Source organism: Lissotriton vulgaris, chromosome 6 (assembly GCF_964263255.1).
Source record: "Lissotriton vulgaris chromosome 6, aLisVul1.2, whole genome shotgun sequence".
Lineage (NCBI taxonomy): Eukaryota > Metazoa > Chordata > Amphibia > Caudata > Salamandridae > Lissotriton > Lissotriton vulgaris.
In genome coordinates, this window is record NC_141694.1 from 1252004280 (window position 1) to 1252029456 (window position 25177).

A 25177-nucleotide genomic window follows, 5' to 3' on the forward strand; every position below is an offset into this window, starting at 1 on the left:
GCTGGACCCAAAGGTAGAGATAAACCTATATTGATGAATAGAATTGTAAGGCCATAACTGTTAAAGTGATGCACTTTGCGTAAATTAGACAGGAGAGGTGCAGGTTAAATCTTCCCCTGCGTCAGACAAAACTGCACTGCCATTTGCACCAAAAGACCGCAGAAAAATACGACCGGTCACGAGTTCAGTTTTGACACGTTTATCTTTCTAGAATTGCTCTAAATCCTCCTACAACCACCAAATAGCCCTAGATGAAGCACAACAGTAACGGAAGACGCAATCCACCATTAAACACTTTGAAAGCAGGGTGGGACGTTTAAATAATTTGGGTAGAGCTGCAAATATTTGGGTTATTTGAGTCCCCAGCTGCCAGTAGAGAAAGATCTAATGCATGCAATGGAAAACTTCTCACCACAGTTCATAAAGCCAGAGAATGAGGTGATTGATAGTCTTACTACAAAGAAGTTACAAGATTAACCAGGGAATGAAAAACTGGCAACAATAAAAGCGCCAGTACATGGGGTGTTACTTAGCAAGGAGCCAGCCTAAGGGAGGGTATCTTGAAAGAGCAGGGTTTCAAAAGAAACCCAATAAACAATCAACTACATGAAACAATAACTAAATGGATCTTTAGGCTTAGGACATTAAGTCTACCCTTCAGTTTGTATGGGTCAAAGTATGCTAAGGTCTGAGATGGAAGAATAATGAAACTGGCTATAGAGATCTCACAGGCCCATGCTCCAAACAGCAAAGATATCCTTCGGCTTACACATATGTTACAACCGCAGGTATTTGTCCCTCAGATTGTAGAGACCTTATAGGCTGAGGCCTCAAAACTGTCACTCATGTTATATTTATTGCATTGGCACAGACCTCAAACAGCAAAGGTATCCCACAAGTTGAATATGACATACAGGTGGTGGACTGCAAAGTTATCCCTAGGCTTACACAGATCACTTGATGATCAGGCCTCTCACTAGGGTTACAGAGATTTTGAAGGCTCCGGCCATCTGACAGCAAGCTACCTTACAGACTCAGGCCTCTGGTGTCAAAGTTATTCTTCAAGTTACAGACAATTGCTAGCACAGATAACACTCAGGTTATGCAGCTCCTACATGTACAAGGCAGAGCAGACAGCTAATTCATTCTAAAGGGATCTTATAGGCTCATGCATCTGACAACAAAGCTATCCTACACAGTACATTGATTCTGCACATTCAGGCTTCTTATAGGCATACCAACTTTACAGTTTCAGGGCTAGGTAGGTATAACTATTCCTGATATCTCCCAGGTTCAGGTCTCAGACAGCTTAAGTAATCTTTAGGTTATACAGGCATCACAAGTTCACAATTCCTAAAACCATCCACCCCTTAGTGAGCAGAGCTAATATAGAGTAAATACACTTCCATCAAGTTAAACAGGCCTCACATGCTAAGGGTTCAGACAGCAAAGCTATCCCTGAGGTTACATATAAATTAACTGTAAAGGAGGCAATATCCTGGGTCACATATATATATGCTCTGGCCTTAGGGATGTTCCACAGGATAAAGAATCTATGCAGCATCTAACATGGGACACACACATTTGAGGCTTCCTACAGCATCTTACAACTTAAGGTATAGAGAGAATTATGATCTTACTGCAAGTATGAAACACTGCTAAAAATCGTCCAGGTCCTTCCAACACCAATGGAAGCTTCCAAGACTAGGAATGTACAGAACAATGTATCCATTAGAAAATATTTTATTTTAACTGCAGGATGGGCACACAACCTCTGAGGCTTTGATTTCTTCGAATAGTTTCCTTAATTGGAGAGGATGTCCCAGCATGGCAGGATATGTGATCTATCAGATGGCGACTGACCAATCAAGCAGCTTAAGATTACATTGAGGAGGGCTCCTTCAATATAAGGTGCTAGCAAAACTGGTGCCAAGTCAAGACACAGGCTAGCCTCCAAGTGCTTCTTCCGTCATGCTTATTTGAATTTATTTATTGTGTTTCTCTATATTAACCCCATTGCAAGAGAACCTAACAGATACTGCTCTAACCTTGTATTAAGAGAAACAAAACATTTCCAAAACTCTACAATTCATGTAGGAACAGAAGAGAATGTGGTAACATGAATAAAGCCAAAATATGACTTTTAAAATGTTTTAATCAAATATTATTTTTTAACAAGAACGTAAATTCACGATTTGACATGACATCCACATTGGAAGGCAGCAGTATATAACTGTAATGCAACTGTAATGTAGGGCTTTGAAATGCTATATTAAGAGGCACAACTTGCTAGAATGTGTTTGCTCACCCCAAAATGTAATGCGGTTCTGAAACAATAAGGTAACCTAATCTTTACGATTTCTTCTAAGAAATGTTTTTATTTAATACAAAAATATATGGCCATTGCTTTTTCCTTTTTTTTTATAAACATATTTTTTTGAGCTTTTTATAGTACCACTGGGCCGATTGCCCAACATAATCCAATTCGAGACAGGATACTGACAAGTTACCAAACATGTTGATATCATCTGGTACTATTTGTATAAATAACGAAAATGAGACCCTAAGCTTTACGCAGACTTTCCCACCCCGCCCACATTGGCAAGCAAATTTAGATACAAATGCATATTCAAAGAAAGAAAACTATATATCATACATTATGGCCCATGACATCCAATGGAAACTGTTTTTCATGGGGTTTGCAAATGAAGAGGAGGAAGGTCTATGCCCCAGTATGTAGCCCATCGAGACCATGTTTTTCTGTGTTTTTGAGGGCAACCCGCACCAGAAATACTGCTATTTCTGCACCCATGCATTTGTCTAGTTCCTTTCGCCACTTCCCTATTGTCAGTGGGGAGGTTCCTTTCCATAGCTGAGCAATATCGTGTTTGGCGATTGTAAGAGCAAGGAAGAGTAAGTGTTGTTTGTATCGATTCCCTCATTACTTCTTTCTTAACATATGAATGTAATCCTATGAATCTGGCATCATACAATTTCTAAAATGATTACAGGCTCAATTTACATGTCTTTTTTGTGAAATGGGTGCAAATTGGCACAGGTAGATTTTATTTGTAGAAATGATGTGGAGTGATCATTTTACCATACCTCTTCACTTCTGTGCACCACTTTTTACAGTTTTACCAATCCTTACTGTGTTTATCTTGACACATTTTGTGACCATTGCTTTTTTTTGGCAACATCATTACCGAATGAAAGTGTGGTATAAGGAAAGAAAGTTTGTTCTCACCTTTTGCAGTCCTCAGGAACCTGGGCATTTGAGTTCTGTAAACTCTCTACTCTCCTATTCTGTCTTTGGCATAAAAACCAAAATTCTCATTCCACCATATTTAATGTAGTATTACAACACAACCAACTGTGCAAAGTCAACCAAGCCAGGAGAATTATACACATTTCTTGTGCCCATTAGTTAACAGTGTATTACTGCAGCCTATGATGTGTAAGTTTAATGTATTTCTGGTCTTAAATAAGACTTTTATTTTCATATTTTCAAACGAAATTCAAACAGTTTTAAAAGTTTCAAATAGTTTGTGTCTGAGGAAAGATTGTGCGAATACAAATTTAATGAATTAAATCAAAACACATTTTCTTACTCCTGAAACAGTAGTCAGGAAGTTTTGCTCCTGAAGTCACACAATTATTTAAATAATAATAAAAAAAAGACAAGACAGGTTTACCGAGGGCACTCAGGGCTTGGTGAATTTCCTTCATCACGTTCTGATAAAGTTCCTTTTGCCATTCATGTAAAAGCTTCCACTCCTCTTCAGAGAAACAAGCTGCAACATCATAGAATGTAACTGGGCCCTGAAACAGCAATTTGTACACAACATGCTCAGTAACTCCTCCTGGTGAAATATATTTGTACAAACTTCACAATTTTAAAGCCCTCGATCTACAAGGGAACCACTGCAGGTCGAGATTTGGGTTTTGTTCAGGGTGCGTCTAAGCATTGGTTGGCAGGAGGATAGTCCATCTATGCAGGAGCTTCTGTTCTATTCAATATTTACTCATTGTCTCATTTTATCTCATAGGCATCACATGTTATCCTCGTGGCCACATAAACAAATAATAATAATAATTTCAATAAAGTTTATTTTAGTTATCCATTTTATTCATTCAATCATAAAAAGAGGAGAGAAGAGGAGGACGAGAAGCTCAGATTTATGTGCAGTTGAATCTGCATCGAGTTGATGATGTCTAACAAGTTATTTACATGTTGGAATGAGTTGTCACACATAGAAGTGAGAGGGGACTACCAGGTGCTTATTCACTTCCTTTTTATAAGGCACATGTATCCAAGGACCCAGTGCTAAAGTAAACATTCAAAATGTGGTAGTAAAAATAACACATCATGCCTCACAGCAGCAATAAGATGTAGAAGATTAGAAATGTTGCTGCTTACAATAGGAAAGCCAAAGAATGATGATGGATTTTAAGACTTTTCTAAATGTTACATTAACAGAGATTAATACAGTCAATAAAGAAGTAATACTAGGACTCTCCAAAAACTCAGACAGAACTAGATTTTGACATACTTTTGCGGCAAAACAATTTAAATTATGAAGTCAACTGACACACCACAAATGCAAGACTGTAGCAATTCACAAATCATTATAGATAAGTAACATGTCAGTGTTGAGTCAAATCACAAATCACAGACGCAAGTCTTTGTAACAATTTACAAACTGTTATGTTATTAACAAGGTATTTGGATAATTCTAAGTGACTCCTAGATATAATGAAATTGCCGTTCCGAGAGAAACATTAGAAAATGCTATAAACATGATTTAAAAACCCAGTCAGGTGAAACTTGTGGGTAATCAAGAAAGTGTAGGAAAGTGTCTCCCTACACTTCATTTTGTGAAGATACGAAGCCAATAAATGAGAAAATACTTTCTACAAATAAAAATAAAATATACATATATTTTAATTTTGGTATGTCCACAACCCAACCAATCCACAATCTCTACAATACAAGCTCACATAAATCATACATTGCCATGGTGTACACAGAAAGGTTTTGTGAAGCACAGGAACAGGCAATCTGTAGGCACACACCTAAGCCATCCTAGAATTTTTTCAATAAGGTTCCTGTTGTGATTGCAGACAAACCTTGTCAAGAGGGTTGTTTGTGATCACGCTATCAAAAGGAATAATTGTTAATTTGGGATACCTTAATGAACTCAACAAAAGAAGTACAACAAGCATTGGAAAAGACATTCAGTCTCGCCTTTGGGACCTTATAAGTGTTTACCTCTCAGCACATTATCCTGGGTGCTGTACAGGGACGAGTGCATTAACCCCTTACACCTCACCCACCACCTCAAATTGATGAGGCAGCCGCAAGAATGGACTTAAATTTGTAATGGTTTCTTATGTAGCCCTACAACAGCTGGTGCTCTGATTACAAATTAAAAATTAAATGATAAATAAATGTGCTCAGAAGAAATAACAAAAGGAGTCAAAATGCTATTAATAATCAAATGATAAGATATGTGCAATGTGGAAGCCAGTCGACTACTCAATAATCTAAAATGTACGCAAACGAAATGTAGTAGAAGACCCATGCAGTGTCTAAAGTACACCATTTGGGCAAAAACATAACAAAGGATTCAACTTGAAAAGGAGTTGGTGCCGAGATTAGTAGCAGACCGAACCCCAAATGTAAAGCGTTACACTGTTGTACTACCAATGGTAGCAAGGTATGGTGTTAACTGTCAAACAAATGAAACAAGCATTGGCACAGCCAATAGGTCTCGCCTTTAGGACCTTATAAGTGTTTAGCCAGAGATATTGACTTTGCTTATGTCTTAAAGCTGTACAGCAAATACCAGTGAACCCTGAGAGAGTTCAGAGGAGCAAAGTAAATGGCCTACTGGAGACAGACAGGTAAGGCCATGTTCCTACATAACCTTTTGAAGTTGAGGCCAATATGTAATGTACCCAATAGCATTCTGTCTGCCAAGTTGGATACTTATGGCCTAGGGAGTAGAGGATGAAGGCAATGTGGCGTCATGTATTTTGGGGCTCATGACAGGTTAACTTGCTTAGATGGAAGGAGACAGTGATGGGCAACTCCTGCACCTTAGGATCAGGAAACACTCAGTGCTGCCGAGCACTGATGTGTTGGTCAGAGGGTGACAGAAGTAGCAATGTGCTTGAAAATAAAATCTGGGCACAGTGCGACAAAGCAGCAGAGCCCAGCTGATGAAAAGTGTTAGAAATTAGATGTGGGTAGAAAACAGCTAACTTGTGTTTGTGTAGGAGAACAGTAACAAGCATTTGCAATGCAATAGAGTTTGAGCTATCGACATTGCAAATGACAAGGCCTTTTATTTTTGTTTTGGGTTTCATAACATAAATAAAAAGGCATTGTCATTTACAATGCCAATAGCAAAAACTCTCGTAAATGCGAGACCTATTGCATTGCAAATGCTTGTTATAAATTAGTTTCTCCTCTAAATAATTTGCTCTTCATATTTTTACTGTCTACGACAATGCTGTTTCGCTGTTCTAAGTTTATCAGAGAACCAGGGTGCAGATCGTTTATGTCTCTTCATTTGTGACCTTATTATCGGAGCTAAGGAGTGAGCAGCTGCATCCAGCCAAAGAGTTTATTGCATCACTTCAATATCAAGATCTTCAGATTAATTAGGAATAGAGCTTTGTAGCAAACTGACCATCTCTTCTGCTCCTATATTTCGCCACTGGAGGGAAGTGATCAATTTAGGGCGGCTTTCTAATGCTTGGCCAGAAAGAGTGAAGCTAATATCAAAAAGAATAGCCCTGTGATCGGGCCACAGAAGTGGCAAAATTGTGACTGTTCCCAGAGAAGGACAGTTTGAAAAATACCATCTAGAGTGTGACACCCTTGATTCGTGGGCCGTACCACCTTGTGGGTTAGTTCCAGAGCCTCCATGTTCTGGAGCCTGTAAGAGTGTTTAAATTAAAATCATCTAGTATGTAAAGTTATTAAGTAAAATGTTTGCCTCTAAGAGGCTGTTAAATATATAAGTGAAACTGGCATTGGGGCCTGGAGGGCGATAAATAAGCATTCCATTAAAAGATTTCTTCTCGGTTATTTTAATAGAGTGTGGAAAGAAACACATAAAATAATTTTAAAACGGAATAGACCCTTTCAAGATGTCTCCTACTCTAGTGCGGAAGCCTGGCACCTCCCTAAAAATGTTGGCAAGCCACCTAGACGGAAAGCAAAGTCAGGAGAAATTTTGCAACAACCAACAACCAGCTGCGTGGATGCGCTGTTTGTCTGTCTAAATAGTTATGAATCGGGGGGAAATGGCAAAGGGCATGGTCGTTCGCACTGAGCGAGACTCAGTGCGATATTTTATAAACAGTTGAACAAATTAAAATGGTAAATAAACTTTCTCAGGCTCCCCTGACAGCAAGAATCTACTGGTAAAAGAAATATAACTAACAAAGCAGTGAAGAAGCAAACCACAAATAATTGAAAAAGGGAATAGACCCTTTCAAGATGTCTCCCACAATAGTTTGGGAGCTAGGCATCACCCAAACAATGGCGGCAAACCACCTAGAATAACGCAGAGTTCAGTAGAAATTCCTTTTCAGCAATCAGCTGCAATGATGAGCTATGCGTCTGTCTAAATAGCCAGCCATAAATCAGGGGGTGTGGCAAAGGGTCTGGCTAGTTTCACACTGAGTCTCAGTGTGATCATTTAAAACAAGCAATGGCCGATCGGCCATGAAACTGATATGGCAGCACGGCGCAAAAGTCAGATGGCAGCTGTGCACGCCGCGTGTGCTTGTGCGCGTGACAGCAAGCTGCTGGCCGGCAAAAGTAGCACTTTTAAAAGCCAGCTACTAAATGTCTCGCCATACTATCGCATCCGCTGGCTCTTGCGAGGCATAAAAAACAGGGTGAAAGCCGCAAGTACGGCAAATGTAACTTAACAAAACTGTTATTTAAATTAAGAACACAGGTAAATTACAAGCAGCCGTTGTGGTGTCTTCGAGAAAAATGGTTATGCTCTGTTAGCATGGTCCAATTAATTAAAGAACACATTCAGTATATGTGAGAAGTTGGGCTGGTATAAGCTGACCACTAATTCAAGTGGGCACCTTGTACCAGTCCAAACAACCCTTATTGATAATTAGGTTAAAGGCAACCTTTATTGAAAGATATCCTAGTGGTAGCTATGGAGAGCAGCCTTCAGGCTAAGTCTCGAAGGAATGTAAAGCAGCTTGTTTTACCAGATCAGGACCTCCTGAATAACCAAATGAAAGGAGAACAACACAAGGAATATATAAAATATATGTATTTATTACTAAACACTCTCTACTAACATCTTCATGAGATTAGAGAACAAAGCACACAATATTAAACCACTAGAACAACAGTAAATAGCACAATACACAGTGGGCTCCAGGGGGGAGACCAAACCATATACTAAGAACGTGGTATAACAACCACAACTTGACTAGACACAGTGCCTAGAGCGAGTAGAATCGCTGGGACCCCAAGGAACCCCCCAAGGTGGTGACACAGGGGACCTAAGGAGGACGGCTGCGGTGTGAGAACACAGGCGCGAGCTCCATACAACTCTATGGGAAAGTCGCTGTTGGATATTTTAAAGATTAAGGACACTTCTGAGAGGACTTTGAGCAAACCCTTTTAAACATAGAAGGTTCTAATGCCAGCACCCTTGTGAGCACCGGAGTACTCGTGTTACCTAACCCAGAAGAGCTGGATGCATAGGGTCAAGCGATGTCGAGAATCTTTGTAGTTTTCAATGGGGCGATGCTGAAAAGTGCTGCTGCCGGGAAGGTGAAAAGTGTCAGATGGAATCCAAGCCTGGTTTCGAGGTGAGAAGAACCTGAAAGCAGAGGGAACAGAGTCTGGGTACTTCAGGGTGACCAGGGGCTTGGTAGACGAATGCCCACCGATGTTGGGTGCTTCAGGTGAGTTGGCGCGATTCTTGACTCTACAGCCACAAGGACCAGAACACATTGACGATGACCAAAGTCCAGAGGTGAGCTGTCCCACAAAGAATGTCGAGTGCTGGGGAGTCAGTGTCCGGATGGACCACCAACAAGCCTTGGCAACTGTAATCCATGTGGTCAGAGGAAATCAGCTTCGGTGAGGACTAGCAAGGTCCTGGGGACTCTCCAAGGAATGGAGAGTCAGGGAACGTCTGGAACAACCAGGAAAGCCCATGAAAAGTTAAAGTTACCTTTACAGGGACCCACAGGCCAACAGACCAGATATCGCGAAGGGACCTCGAGATGAATCACAAAATACCAGTCCACGGAACATTTGTTAGGTGTAGGCCGGATATCTTCAGTGGAAACACTGCTTGGGGTCAGGACTACAAGTAGCCCAAAGCATAGCTTCAGGGGTCGCCGAAAGCATATGCTGCTACAAAAGAGCACAGTGCACAGGGGTTCGGGTTGCACAGTCCCCACGAGGGATACTGGCCTTAGAATTGCTGAGAGCACAGTTCAACCTCAGAGACTTCAGGAACCCACCTCCTATGTTGCAGAAATCTTCGGAGTCCGCAGGAGCTTCAGAGATGGAAAGCGGTCAGATGCGTTTTGGTGCCTGCTTAGCAGGAGAGTAACTCCTTTACTCCAAGGGAGGTTTTTCAGTCATCCAGTGTCATGCAGATCCTCGAAGTACTTGGTTTCTTTAGCTGAGTTCAGTCCAGGTAAAATCTAAAGTCCTGTAGTCAGGGGTTCCTACTTTATACCCAAGGAAGGTGTGGGACAAACTCTGGGGACCCACCTATGGGAGGGTCAGGACAGAGGGGGTGATTACACCCATGTCCTTTATCCAGTTTCGTGCCAGTGTAGGAGCCAATGGCTCTTGCAGCCGGTTTGAATTGGACTATGCACAGGGACACCAAATGTGCCCCCACTGCAGACAAAAAAGCACTCTCAGAGTGCACCCACCCAGCCCCAGTACACTAAAGCCTCTGTGGGAGGTGGTTACACCTCCCTGTGTCAGGAAGCCTATTGTCCAGCCTCCCCTGCTCGAGCTTATCTCAGCAGCAGGAGGGCAGACGTGTGTCTGTGGCTGGCAGCATCCATTTTGTGATGCTCAGGTTGAGAAAGCTGGTACCGGGTGTACCGGTGTATCGCAGATGTCCTTTTAGGAGGGTGGAATGATTCCAAGGTGTTTGACACCAAACACAACATGTTTCTAAGCAGCCGTTTTAAAGTTAGCGTTTACCACAAGGTTATAATGCACTTAAAAGTATATGGTTGGCGCATCACAAACATCCCCAGAAAATAGGTTCCGAAGGCTGCAAAACCCAGCACCCTGCCTTCAGGATTGAAAAGGCCTGCCATAGGGGTGACTGATAGGTTTATATGTGCAGTGATACAAGGTAGATATAGTGAACCTATATCTAAGTAAGGGGTGCATACACCACCTTACACAGGCTGCAGTAGCAGACCTGTGGTGTCAGTTTGAGTGATCTCTCGGGGGTGGCACAATACATGCCGCAGCTCCTGGGAGGCCTCTGGGGTCCTATGCCCTGGGTACATAGTATACCATATACTAGGGACTTATAAGGGTACCCCAGAATCCATTCTGGAGTGTACCTAAAGTACATGAAATCAATTTAAGAGGAGAAAGCAGCTAGGCTGGGGTCCTGGATAGCAGGATCCCAGCAAGTCTAAGTCGAACACAGTGAAACATCAGCAAAAAGTGGGGGTAACTATAAGAAGTAGATCCTACTCTCCTACAGTATAAACCCAACAGGAAGAGAGCGCCGTTGGTACGACACATGAAACTTGTTAAGGCAGTCATTTGAATAAAAAACAAGAGTAAATAAGAAATACCTGATGTAGTGGCTTCAAGAGTATCGTTAATACTCTGTTGAAGTGTTTTAATTGATCGAAGAGGACGTTTAGAATAAATCTATTAAACCGAAAAAAACACCGGCCGTCCTTAAGGTCGTAAAACGGTGCAATTGAGGCTATATTAAAGGCAATGCCAAAATATAGGAAAAAACGTAAGTCAAAGACTTCCTTCATGCGTAATCTATTTCATATGCAGGCTAAATCTCACAGATCGCCAAAACAATCACCAAGTGTCTACCCATGTGGCACAAGTACACGGGCGAATTCATTAACCCCTTACACCATGGACATGTTCCAATCCGGCTTCCGAAGCAATCACAGCAGCAAGACCACACTCCTCGCCACCACGGACGACATCCGATCCTTACTCAACCAAGGCGAAACCACAGCCCTCATCCTACTGGACTGCGGCATCCGCCTTCGATACCGTCTCCCACCGTACCCTAAACACGAGACTCCACGATGCCGACATCCGCAAATAGGCCCAGGACTGGATTCACTCCTTCCTAACCGGCCGAACACAAGGAGTCAGACTACCTCCGTTCCTCTCAGAACCTACAGCGATCAGCTGTGAGTGCCCCAGGCCTCCTCCCTGAGCCCCCCCCTCTTCAACGTCTACATGGCCCCCCCCCCTCACGGCCATCATCAGCTAAGATGAACTCGACATTGTCTCTCACGCCAACGACACCCAGCTGATCCTCCCCCTCACCAACAAACTCACAGTTGCCAGAATCAACTTTCAAAGTGAGATGAAGGTCAATGCCACCTGGATGAAAAATAGCTGCTCAAGCTCAAATCGGACAAGACTAAAGTACTCATTCTGTGACCCGCCCCTCAGTCTGGGATGACTCCTGATGACCCACAGCACTGGGAACCCACCCCACTCCCACAGAACACGCAGGTAACCTCGGCATCATACTGAACTCATCGCTCACAATGAACCGCCAGATCAACACAGTATCCTTATCCTGCTTCCACATGCTCCGCCTGCTTTGAAAAACATTCAGATTGATCCCTACAGAATCTAGAAGGACGATCACCAACGCACTCTTTGCCAGCGGACTCCCCTATGGCAAACGTCACCCAGAAACTGCTCAGGAAACTACAGAATATTCAAAACGCTGCAGCCAGACTGGTACTCAACATCCCCCACCGGAGCCACATTACCGTGTAGTGTAGTTCCTAGTTTCCCACTAGGCCCTGCGCATTGGAATAACATAAACAGTAGTATCGACGTGGAACTGCAGATATTCCAGGCCTCCACTGACTATGCTAAACTTAATTGGGTTGTGTTACCAACTAGCTCAGAGGTCACTGGAAACTTTCTTCTCTGCATAGGAAGTGATCAGCTTCCTTGGCACAGACAAGAAGGGATTCAGCTTTCCAACAACCGTGCAACATGACAACTTTGCTCCTCAGATCAAGAGTCGATCTCTAGGGTCGTGTGAAACAATAGACATAGATTTCACTCAGTCAGTCTAGTGCAGTTTACTTTCACAGTATGTAGAGAATAGAGAGACGGGCGTGTATCAATAAAGGTTAACATTTATTGAACAGTCTTTCTTCTCGTACAAGAGAAATGTATTGCCACAATTGCAATAACTGTTATTATAAAAAGTACGTACAGTAAGATAAGTATTGCGAAATAGAACTGTAAAAGCATTGATATGGTTTCTTAGCCATACAATGGTTAAAAGTAATAAAACATATATACAGTCATATATACATTTAGGCTAACATACTCAACTGGTGCTTCTAACTAAGCCTACCCCAGTGTGCCTGACCTAAGCCTAACACGTGAGAAGGGGAGTAAGTAAGTAGCTTAAGTTAAGTTGGTTTTGCCAAGGTTTGTTTCAAGAATTCTCGTCTAAGGGTTTAGTCAACACCATACCTCTGAATAGAATGATGGAGGATTGGTATCTCCTTCAGGGGTCTCTCTCGATATCCCAGTCACCCGCGAGGGTAAACTGGAAGCGCCGGGACTGGATTTCTCTGCACGAGAAAGGCAGCGGCTTCTCTCAGCGCGTCGAGGAAGGAGGGGTGACAGCGTCCGCGGGCAGCTGGGCTGGATGTCTTCGCAGAGGACGGCTGCACGGCTCCTCAAGCGTACTGAACCATAGTTCGCGCTGTAGCGGCGATAATGGTAATCAGTAGCTTCACCACCACAGGATAGCAGGCTGCAGCGACAGAGTGCTAGTTTTTACCAACACGGGGTCATGCAGGCAGCTGGCATCAGCAACAGGTTCGCTCATTGCTTAAGGCAACGTTGGTAATATTTATACCTGACAGGTGCCGGGTTTGACGCAAGTTTGCTGGACATAAGACGTCAATAAAAGATGTCACTAGGAAGTGACAGTTATCAGTTGCTCATTAGAGTTCCATTACTAATCAAAACATAGCAAGCGGGGATTTCCAGGTTTGCTAAGTTTTTATCTTGTTGAAGAACTCGGAGTGTTATCTAGGAATATCAGATAGTGACTGCTGCTCTGTCATTGCACTAATTGGTCGCAAAGGAAGTAGCAGAGAGTCATGCTGGAATGTGGCTCTGTTCGTGTGAGGCCAGAGATGACTTTTCAGAAAATCGTACTTGAACGGTTATGCCAATATAGGGAATAAAGGGCTTTATAGCCGAATAGGGGCATAAGGTCACAGTATCGATCAGGAACCTAGATAAGCACGCAACACCCACTCCACGTCTACATGTCCATCAAAATTACTAAAACTAAAGCAATTAGATGTATGTGTAACATTGCCCACCCCAAAATACATAAATGCATTCGAAATAGGCGTACTTGTAATACATGGATTTTAGGTACTGTACGTTTTTTAAAGCATAGTAACCATTCAAAAGGTATTGCATATGAAATCAATGAACGATTATGCAAAAAGTATTACACATGAAGTATCTCTGACAGAAGAAATGCGAGATAAATCATCACATAAAAATGCATTGTAATAACATGTGTGCTAGAGGCTGGTGTTATGTTGTTATGTCTCTAGATGTGTATAGAAATAGAAGTGTGAAGCTTCTGTTCTCTAAGAATAGTTTTTACGTTAAGCAAAGAATTGTTCGTGCCAAAAAGAGAGGGTCAATATTTAAAAAAAAATTTGTCCAATTCAAAGAAAAATATATTTCCAAAGCACTTGGCAGTTTTTTGTTGATCAAAACTGAAGGCCGAATTCAGAGTTCATGGGAACGCTGTGTGTCGGAAAGCTTCTCAAAAGTTATTGTTTCTCTATGGGTGAGAACATCGTATCAGACAGGCTCGCAAAGAATTGGTCTACAAAATCAGGTGATAGTTCAACCAAGTTAGATAGCGCTGAAACTTGGCAGGTGTGAGAATGATTGCTGTCATCGAAGGCAGGACCAGCAATGCTCACAGAACGTTGTACCTGGATGATGTTGCTTTTGTCACTCGCTCCACTGTTACCACTTGGCTGTAGTACAGGAGTCTCCACGAATGCCGTCATCAGGATTGGTAGCCGCTGGGGACAACACAATGCGTGAGCCGTTATTGGACTTAGCAAAGTATCGACGTCCATTGGTACTGCTGATGGAAGTGAAAGACAGATGTCCAACACGCATTCCTCGCCGCAAAGCATACACCGTAGCACAGGTAAAATGCAATTTTGCCATATCGGTCTGAATGAAAGGAACCAGGTCATGTTTAGATCTCTTAGCCTGGCCAATCCGAGGACGTTAGTTATCCTGTCCCTGTAGCGCATTGCTAGGATTGTCTCTTCCATTCCCATGGGAGCTATGTCTGAGCCGAGGCTTGCCATAACGTAGCAGGATGGTCAAAAATAGAATCCCTGCGATGAGTCCCAAAAATAGTGGAATACCACCAAAAATGGAGTGCACGAAATTAGGAAAGATTCCCAAAATTGCCTGGAAGGGTGTTAGCAGTCCCGTAAAGACTGTCTTAAATATGCCTGGGATGCTTGTTGCACTAGACATGTTAAGGAGTTGGCTAAACATTTCTACGAAATGCACGGGGCAATTTGTTGATAAAAGGTCATGAACCTCAGTAGCCGTCCTTGCGACTAGAAGATCATACGTCTCTTTAGATGACGTTATAGGCACTGTTGTCTGTAAAAGCACAGATTTCATTTTGCTTAATGTATCAATTCGTATAGAATAGAGATTCAGACGAGGCCAGATGGGAGTCACTATGTCTGGAGGCCCACTCGGAAACAATGCTTGCATAGAACATTTGACCATGGACGTTACTTGTACTAGATAACTTTTCCCTGGCGCGAGGCCACAGCACCTGTGATCCGTTCTAAGAATGTAACTCCCGTTTGCGAGTTGCATAAAGAAGGGCTCTATCTGAGTTGCAGGTGTGACTAGCTGGTGGCATGAAAGGTTGTTTGAATTTCCATCACATGCTCCGTGTAAATTAATACCCTGACACAAAAGTATACCGCTTAGTGAGTGTTTACAGTTGTCACCACTAAGAAATACATTTTTGTCGCTGTCACTATAGCAAGAATGAGTGTATGGTAATTTCCATTCGGATTTTACATATCCCTTACCCAATTGTTCATATTGGCCAGCAGGTATGTACTCAAGGCATTTATGAAATCGGAAAGTTGTTATCGGAATTGTGATAATTCCGTGTATTATCCATTCAATGACAGGGCTCTCTGACATTGTCAATGGTAATCTCTCGAGTTTCTCGATGCTCAAGATTGTATAGTCTGCTCCTTTCTGTGCCAAACTGATCTGTTTATCAGTAAGGTTAAAAATGGAAAATAATGACGTTGTGTTGATTAAACGCCAAGGCACATAGCCTGAACGAAGATTTTGCAGCGTCCAGCCTAATTCTATAATAGAGCGTAATTGAGACTGGCCATGTTGTAACATTAGCAAATCTCTGTCTATCACATCAAAGGCAGAGGATACAATATTGTCCAAAGAATATATTCTGGAAGACAGAGTCATTAACCCATTGTCTACTACAGAAAGTGATTTCTCCAAATTAATACGATCAATTTCTCGTATTTTTTCAGCAGTTTCAATTTGCTTTACTTTCCAAGCCTCGTTGTAAGCAGCATAGATACTGGTCGCTATGAAACGCTTTTGACGCTGTTTGCGTGGTCCAAGAATGAAGTCGCGCAAATCAGCACCATCTTTTAATAAAGACAAGTGTTGCTTAATTTCAGCCAGTGTGGATGTAGTTAGCCATTCTAGGCAGAGTTTCCCTACACTGTATGTTGTTATAATCCCTGGATGTTGTCTCTGGGAGTATCTTGAGTCTAATCTGGTCATTTTTAAACCCTGTGTTTTATTCAGGAATCTATCTTGACAGCTATTTGTGTCTGTAGGCCAGATTAACCACTTTTTCCAATCAGGATTTGTTCTGTTGAAACTTAAAATGTGTGACACGTCTAACTCATTATCTGCAGTTGCATTCTCAGCTATTGGCTTTGGTATAGACGGTGTTTTCATTTCTTTGTTCTTGGCTAGGCCAAGACAAGATGTTTGGTGTACAGTGTCATTTAAAAATAACATTTGTTCTGGTATCATGCAGGTTCTAAACAGTGCTTCTATGCCTTGCACCTGCCAATCTTTTGTACCCCAAATTGTTTTCGTTTCAATATTATTTTTCCAATAATCAAAACCAAATGTCATCATTTTGTCATAAAATGCTTCTGAATATATCAATTTAGAATTTGTCAGCATTGTTTTCATTCCTGTTTTATCTAACAGTTTGTAATAAAACGTTTCTGCATCACTGGTGTTAAACCCTGAGAAGTATTTGAATTTCTCAAAAAATGCTTTAGAACTGCTTTTAGGTGGTGTAGCACAATGTTCCCATTGATTATACATAAAAACATTTCTAGGCTGTGCAGATTTATGCAAGTAATGATCCCCATAGTGGGTATAACAGAATAACTGCTCATAACTAGATGAACCTTGTAAATAATCATGATCTGTGAATCTAGCTGACATTACTAAATCAGACATCATGTCATTAATACTGTTAAAGTCCCAATCATCAGAGAATGTATTTGGTGTCACAAAGTCACTTAAGGAAACCTTTAGTTGATGAGGATACTTCAGGATTTCGACCGGACCATAGATCTCATAGTCTGTTTTCTCCCATACTACCCCACCAGGTATTGGAATTGCTGTGACATTTACTGTTGACAGTTCTCTTTTCTTCACGTGGGATGATCTGTGTGGTTTCAGGACTAGGTTGATGTTCTGACTTGCTGTGTCCATTCAATTGTAATGAACTTCCCTAAAATTAAAACTAAAATTAGGCAGAGTAGGAGTATGAATACCCCTGAAATAATCCAATGCTCAATCAACGGTGAATCCAGATATAGTTCTTTGATTTGTTGAAGGAGTCCTGTTGTATTTTCTTTAGAATACTTTTTTGTTTCTGGCATCACTTCGGGGTCGTTTAAATCTTCAGAGAAGTTGTCGAAGTTGATGAAATAACCAGAGGCAGTTCTGTCAATTGATGGGATTGTTCTTTCAATCTGTCTCTCGGTAGCACTTTCTGATGCCACATCATTGTAGACTGGTGTTGTTTCTTGACGAACTGTTTCAATCTGTGTTTCAAGAGGCACGAGTTCCATGGCATTATTGCATAGTCCTTCATTGTGCACTGCAGGCTGATCGAATGTGATTAGTCTTTCAGTTTGAACCTCTTGGATTGTTGCAAGTTTGGGTATTCTGTTGTTTCTTGGGAGTCCACTGGGCCTACTGTTGATTATAGGCCACATGCTTGTGGTTTTACGAGATCGATGGACACGACTCTGTTCTCCTTTTTACCAGCAAGGGGCGGTAGCACAACTGATCTTGTTCCGGTGACTGCTAAGACAGGTACTGCTTTTCTGTAAGAAGGCCCAAATTCCTTCTTAACCGCGATCTTTTCTCTGACTAGATCCCCAATCTTTGGAATCCAGACAGGCCTTGCTGGGGCTGTTGCTGGTGGTGCCTCGTCAGTGGTACTTGGCTGTGGCTTTAACTTTATGTTGCTTAATGATTTTCTTGTTTCATTCAGTTCCTGTAAAACAGCCAAACGGTCTTTTACTTCAAACTGCTTTCTTTCTTCTTGTACCACTGACATCTGACTATCGAGGTCCTGAACGTTCATTCTAATTCCGAACAATAGTTCGTATGGGCTGAAACCTTTTAGAGAATTTCTTGGCATGTTGTTAAGACTAGTCTGGACACTTATTAAATGTTTGACCCACCCAGCGCCTGAACCTAATACCTTCGCTGTTATAGATTGCTTTATGTCCCGGCTTTTTCTTTCTACCACACTTGTGCGACGGACAAGAATACCGCAACCCAATTCCCATGCTGGCCCTGGCCTCCTCATAAGCTCGAGAGCTGAAAGCAGGACCCTGGTCAGAATGGAACGTGGTAATTGCGTATATGCCGATATGGACTCGCAAATCTTTTATAACCTTTCTAGCGTCAGCCGAGCGCTGGTGACCTCATTTTTAAGTGCTTTTCGTCTTAAACGTTGTACACTGGGACGCGCTTCTCTTCTTTGATTGCGCAGATAGACCGCCTTATGCTGTCTAGAAGGGATCCTGAAACTACACTGGCCTGTTCATTACTGCGATCTCTATTGCAGTCTTCACAATTTTGAGCAAAACATTGAATATCTATATTCATTCCTGGCCACCAGTACTCTGATTGCAATTCTTTCAGAGAGGCTTTGATTGTTTGGTGTCTCAGACCCAACCCCATGTGTGCTTCCAGTAGGAGGAAGCCCCTCCTGCTCCTGTTTGGAATTACTCTATCCCCCACTCCAGGGATTCGAGCAAAAGGAACGGAGTTCGCATCGATTATGTATGCATAATTGAGTGGATAGTTTACGGGTAGTGCTGCACAGTCGCCTTTTACGGTCGTTTTTACTGCCAGCATGGTTTCCCCGTCTATATACTTATCTGTACGCTTTTTTGTGGCTACGGAAGCCGGGTTAGTTGCTTCCGCGGTGGCTGTATTAGCCAATGAATTCCCTGCAACGTGAACGCCATCACGTTGAAGACTCTGTGCGTGAATCACGTGAGTCTTTTGTAGTTCTTTACTTAAAAGAGCTACCTCGTTCCAGAGCAATTTATGCTTTATTGTGGCACCTGTGTCATCTTTGTAGTCGTTTTCAATCCAACTCTGTAGCTTATTGTTGTAAGAGTTGACGCAAAAATGAGAATCGCACACGATAAGTGTCGGGAATTCGCGTTCTGCATTTTCGAGCGCCATCTTTAAAGATCTGATTTCAGTTCTTTGAACCGAACAGTACTTTACTGATTCAGTTTTTGTTACTTTCGGTCTGAATTTACCGCACAGCCAACGACCTTTAATGATCGCACATGCTGCATTGTAGGATTTACTCTCTACATTAAAATGCTGTACAAAGCTATCTGTATAGATTATACAGGCGTATTGTGGGAGAGGCAGGATTTCGATTGGCAGAGGATATTCTTCTTCATATTCTAAATCATTCAGTTCTTTGTATTGCGGGGCGAAATAGTATTTCACGTCTTCCGCTCCAAGAGAATCTATGCACTGTATCCATTTTGGGTCCAGTGACACTGTAGGCAGGTTTACTGGGCTGAATAGCGCCTCGAAGGCGGATTCCGCTGTAAGGATATTAATCCGTTTGCCGTGTGCTAGTTCTCGTTCATTTGCTAATGCGATTTGCACTGCGTTCACAGTTCTTTCTGTGTGACTGAATGTTTTTTCTGCTTGTGTGTACAAGTGAGATTTAATTGAAATTGGTACCTTTTCTCCCTCATTAGAGGTCAGGTACGTGAATCCGCATCTTCCTGGGATGACTCGGATTACAAGATCACGTGTGTTGTCACGTGTATCTAATTTTGTTTTCGCTAACATGTCTGTTTGCAGTGATCTCAAAATTTCTGTGTGTTTTTGAGTCCAATTGATTTGTTTTAAATCAGGTTTTATTAGTTCGTAGAGAGGTTTAACCCTCTCTGCGTAATTTAGTATGTAAGTTCTTCCGAAATTCAGAAAACCTAGTACTGATTGTAAATTCTTCAGCGTTTTTGGAGCTTGGAGTACAGCGCACTTCTCTAAGAAGTTGTCCGCTAGGCTTTTCCCTTCACTTGATAATTCGTACCCTAAAAACAGTACTGTCAGATGGGCAATTCGGGACTTTTTAAAGTTGAATTTGTAACCCTCTGCTGCGAACCCAAGTATAATGGTGTTCACTCTTTTCAAGTGAGTATCCAAGTCGTCGTCTGTGAGATAAATATCATCTACGTAAGATAATGCTTCATCATCATAGATTTGTAGTAACTCTGTTACCCTAGCTGAGAATAGTCCTGGGCTGTTCTTGAACCCCTGTGGGAGTCGACAGAATTTTTTCTGTGACCCAAATGCGGAGAAAGCGGTCAAGTATCTGCTTTCTGGTGCAATGTTTTGACAAAAGAAACCATTAGAAATGTCTAATGTCATTTTGTACTTTTTCCTAACTATGTTATTCATTAGGGCTGCACTATGCGAGTTTTGTACTGCAAAGGTTTTGCAACATGTATTAAGGTGTCTGTAGTCCAAAACTAGACGATATGAATTGTCTGGCTTGGAGACAGGAAACAAAGGATTGTTCATTTGAGAGGTGCATGTTTCAATCACCCCCTGGTACTCAAGTTGATCTAAGATCTCCCTGACCTGTTTTTTAGCTTCTTGCTTTATGGGATACTGCCGTTGGGCAGTTGGTTCACTTTTTAATTGGATTTTGTGAGGCGGTGAATCCTCATCCCATCCTACATGATTTTTATACAATGCAGGTGCCTGGGCTACTGCCCATTTCCTTGCATATGTGTATTTTTTACGAATCGCAATGTGATTCGAGAAGGCTGGCATAATCACTTCTTCGCCACGAGGGCACTCCCTGACAAACTCTGGGGGCCAATCTTTTTCAGCTAACAGAATATCATAGCCTTTTGAGAGCTTATCCCAAAATAGACCCTTAATTTTCCTAGTCTTATCACCCTCTATACGCAATGTTATTTCGTATATTTTATGGGGCTCGCTAAGTCTGGCGTCGGCAGTTTCAACCTGAATGTATTCATTCATGTACACTGTCTCCAGATGACTCATCAAGTTCTTGCGCGCTATACTGATTTCTGCTGCACTGTCCAACATTGTCAATGCCCACTCCCCGTTTTTCAACTGTGTCCTCAGTATTCTCGGCATGGTTGATTACTCTAATACTGGCTACCTTCTTTTTCTGAAATTGAGATTTCTTATTTTGAGCAGGTTCCTTGTCTTTGGACTTGGTGTGCTCTCCTGGGTCTGACCGTCCTCTTCTTTCCGAATTCTGTGGAAAAGATCGAGAGGGACGTGTATCAAAACTTTGATATCTATCAGGTTTTTTCAGATTATCCCTATTTCTAAGGTTATATCTTTTCTCAGAGGGCTCCCGTTGGGGAGACTGGCGTTCTCGAGTCGGAGTTCTTTCCCTCCGTCGAGGAGACCTTCCTCTGGACTGGAAAACTTTTTCCTTGGGAGTGGATTGTTTATTTCCATCCCAGCTCTTTTTAGGAGTATTTAAATTATTTTTAATAAATAATTTTTCTGGATTTTCGAGCAGTTGGGGCTTAACTGGTTTTCCACCCAAGCTGTCTCTACCTAATTCTTCATAGCATTTCTCTATGATTTTTGCTAGCTCAACAGGATCTTTTATATCTGTTTCCCTCAACTTCTGGCGAATCGCCACAGATGCTGCTTCTCCCTTTACATTGGCTAATAATATAGCCGTGACCTGCTTGAAGTCTTTCAGTAATTTCATACCTAGATTTAAAGCGGGCTCTGGACCGAATTCATTTTGAATCTGTTTTAGCACGTCTGGTATTACCGCCATAGACGGAACACCGTGTGTTTTTGTGTAAATGGAAGCAAAGACTGTACCCCAAGTGTCACAGTCCTCCACGTGTGGTGCGATTCCCATAGGAAGGCAGATGGTCAAGATTCTGTGTTTCTCAATAGGGGTAGTATCAGGAAATACTGCCTCTATTTGAGTGGTTTTCTGGGCTAACCAGAAAGGAATTTGTTCCCGTTTTACGGGTGTTTTACCAAGACATGACTGTATGTTCTGTGGTGTAATTTTATTTGTGTTCCCCTGATGAGGGGTCAGCTGTGGTGTATTAACAGCTGGCTGGACTGTTGCAGTCCGTATTACATATTGGACTAATTGCCTATGTATTTTTATTAATGTGTTTAGCTGTTCTAACAGCTCTTCTCTAGACATTCTTGCAATGTCAGGATGTGGTGTGTAGCTGGCTAGAACCGGCCACGTGGCTCCTGGTCTACCTAGTGGACCGAGCCTGGTAATGTGATCATTGTGTTTTAGGGCGCCATTAAACCAGAGCAGGTGCTCTTGAAATTTAAGTGGAATTTCAACCTCCTCGAAAGGGGCGTACTCATCCGGAGGTTCCTCTATTTTGTAATAGTGAAACTCTTGTGTTATAGCGTTTACCGCTGGAAAGTTTATCCATGAATAGAATACCTCTGTCTGCCGATACTCGTGAGCCTCTATCACGAAAATTACTGTACCACCTTGAGGTGTCAGTCCGTTTTCTATAAGTTTTAAAGTTATAGATCTTCTTAACTGGACCGGGATGATAATAGCACCCGGGTCTGTGTATTCGGGACCTTGCTGAGTCGCATCTACTGCGGCCCCAGGGGTTCCGTTTTCTGGCATTGTTAAAATGCGAGGTTTGCAGAGTAGGTCTCCAAGGAGACAAAGATTAGATGCACAATATTTTGGAACACTGTATCCTTCAACGTTGAATAAACCAGAGCTTTACATAGGAATCTCTTCCTACTAAGGTCGGGCGGATTTTAACCTTTCACCCACTCCAGACGTCTATTGGAGTTTTTACGGGCGAAAGGGGTGTGAAATATGCACGACTGAGTTACTCTACAAGTCTTGCGTTAGTTTATCGCCTTACCAAACGTTTGGGCGCCATGTAGTGTAGTTCCTAGTTTCCCACTAGGCCCTGCGCATTGGAATAACATAAACAGTAGTATCGACGTGGAACTGCAGATATTCCAGGCCTCCACTGACTATGCTAAACTTAATTGGGTTGTGTTACCAACTAGCTCAGAGGTCACTGGAAACTTTCTTCTCTGCATAGGAAGTGATCAGCTTCCTTGGCACAGACAAGAAGGGATTCAGCTTTCCAACAACCGTGCAACATGACAACTTTGCTCCTCAGATCAAGAGTCGATCTCTAGGGTCGTGTGAAACAATAGACATAGATTTCACTCAGTCAGTCTAGTGCAGTTTACTTTCACAGTATGTAGAGAATAGAGAGACGGGCGTGTATCAATAAAGGTTAACATTTATTGAACAGTCTTTCTTCTCGTACAAGAGAAATGTATTGCCACAATTGCAATAACTGTTATTATAAAAAGTACGTACAGTAAGATAAGTATTGCGAAATAGAACTGTAAAAGCATTGATATGGTTTCTTAGCCATACAATGGTTAAAAGTAATAAAACATATATACAGTCATATATACATTTAGGCTAACATACTCAACTGGTGCTTCTAACTAAGCCTACCCCAGTGTGCCTGACCTAAGCCTAACACGTGAGAAGGGGAGTAAGTAAGTAGCTTAAGTTAAGTTGGTTTTGCCAAGGTTTGTTTCAAGAATTCTCGTCTAAGGGTTTAGTCAACACCATACCTCTGAATAGAATGATGGAGGATTGGTATCTCCTTCAGGGGTCTCTCTCGATATCCCAGTCACCCGCGAGGGTAAACTGGAAGCGCCGGGACTGGATTTCTCTGCACGAGAAAGGCAGCGGCTTCTCTCAGCGCGTCGAGGAAGGAGGGGTGACAGCGTCCGCGGGCAGCTGGGCTGGATGTCTTCGCAGAGGACGGCTGCACGGCTCCTCAAGCGTACTGAACCATAGTTCGCGCTGTAGCGGCGATAATGGTAATCAGTAGCTTCACCACCACAGGATAGCAGGCTGCAGCGACAGAGTGCTAGTTTTTACCAACACGGGGTCATGCAGGCAGCTGGCATCAGCAACAGGTTCGCTCATTGCTTAAGGCAACGTTGGTAATATTTATACCTGACAGGTGCCGGGTTTGACGCAAGTTTGCTGGACATAAGACGTCAATAAAAGATGTCACTAGGAAGTGACAGTTATCAGTTGCTCATTAGAGTTCCATTACTAATCAAAACATAGCAAGCGGGGATTTCCAGGTTTGCTAAGTTTTTATCTTGTTGAAGAACTCGGAGTGTTATCTAGGAATATCAGATAGTGACTGCTGCTCTGTCATTGCACTAATTGGTCGCAAAGGAAGTAGCAGAGAGTCATGCTGGAATGTGGCTCTGTTCGTGTGAGGCCAGAGATGACTTTTCAGAAAATCGTACTTGAACGGTTATGCCAATATAGGGAATAAAGGGCTTTATAGCCGAATAGGGGCATAAGGTCACAGTATCGATCAGGAACCTAGATAAGCACGCAACAACCGAACACCTTCGACAACTCCACTGGCTCCCAGTCAAGAACAGAATCACTTTCAAGCTCCTCGCACATGCCTACAAAGCTCTCCAAGACGTAGGACCAGCATATCTGAATCACTGCCTCTCATTCCACATACCTACCAGACACCTTTGCTCCGTCCAACTTGCCCTGGTCACTGTCCCACGGATCCACAAGACCAGACCCAGAGGAAGATCCTTCTCCTACCTCGGCGCAAACACCTGGAACACCATGCCCCTCCACCTCAGACAATCCCAGTTGTTGCCAAAATTCTGGAAGGATCTCAAAACCTGGCGGCTGGTTTATGGAACTCCTTCCCTGTCCATATTCGTGCCCTAGACAGCCTGACTCTCTTCAGACGCGCTATAAAAACCCACCTGTTTGCCTCCGCTGATTGATTCCCTTTCTTTCCAGCACTGATCTGTTGTGTTGTGGCACTTGATCAGGCGCCAGGACGCCCCTTTGCTGGGGCAGCTGTGCGCCGAATAAAAGTTATTAACATAACATAACATCCGCGCCGTGCATTAGTAGTGGAAGGGCTAATACAATGAGTTACAGCGGGTCTAATATGAAGTGAGCGTCCGCGCAAATACTTGCAACTGCTGTTAGTGAATTTCATTACAAGCAGTGAGCGACCACGCAGAAATTAGAAACAGAGTTAGTATTTCTTATTTCTTGTGGTGTGCATCTGTGCGATAGTCGCAGTGAGTGCAGTCGCAGTGAGTGTCTTTAAATTATGCCTAAAAGCGGTGCACATCCTGTAACCAGCTGTGTCAAATTAACAAGACTCCGATGAGCGGCTCACATGGGACAACTCTGGCACG

The 25177-nt window shown here is 42.5% G+C and overlaps 1 protein-coding gene across 1 annotated transcript in view; it reads right to left on the reverse strand.

Annotated features, from left to right (window-relative positions):
- Positions 1 to 25177, reverse strand: part of LOC147708705 (uncharacterized) — a 389106-nt gene that overhangs the window by 286001 nt on the left and 77928 nt on the right. Inside the window, exon 2 of the mRNA XM_086927355.1 lies at positions 3696 to 3822. Within this exon, the coding sequence (XP_086783481.1) occupies positions 3696 to 3822 (127 nt within the window). The remainder of the gene's footprint in view (positions 1 to 3695; positions 3823 to 25177) is intronic.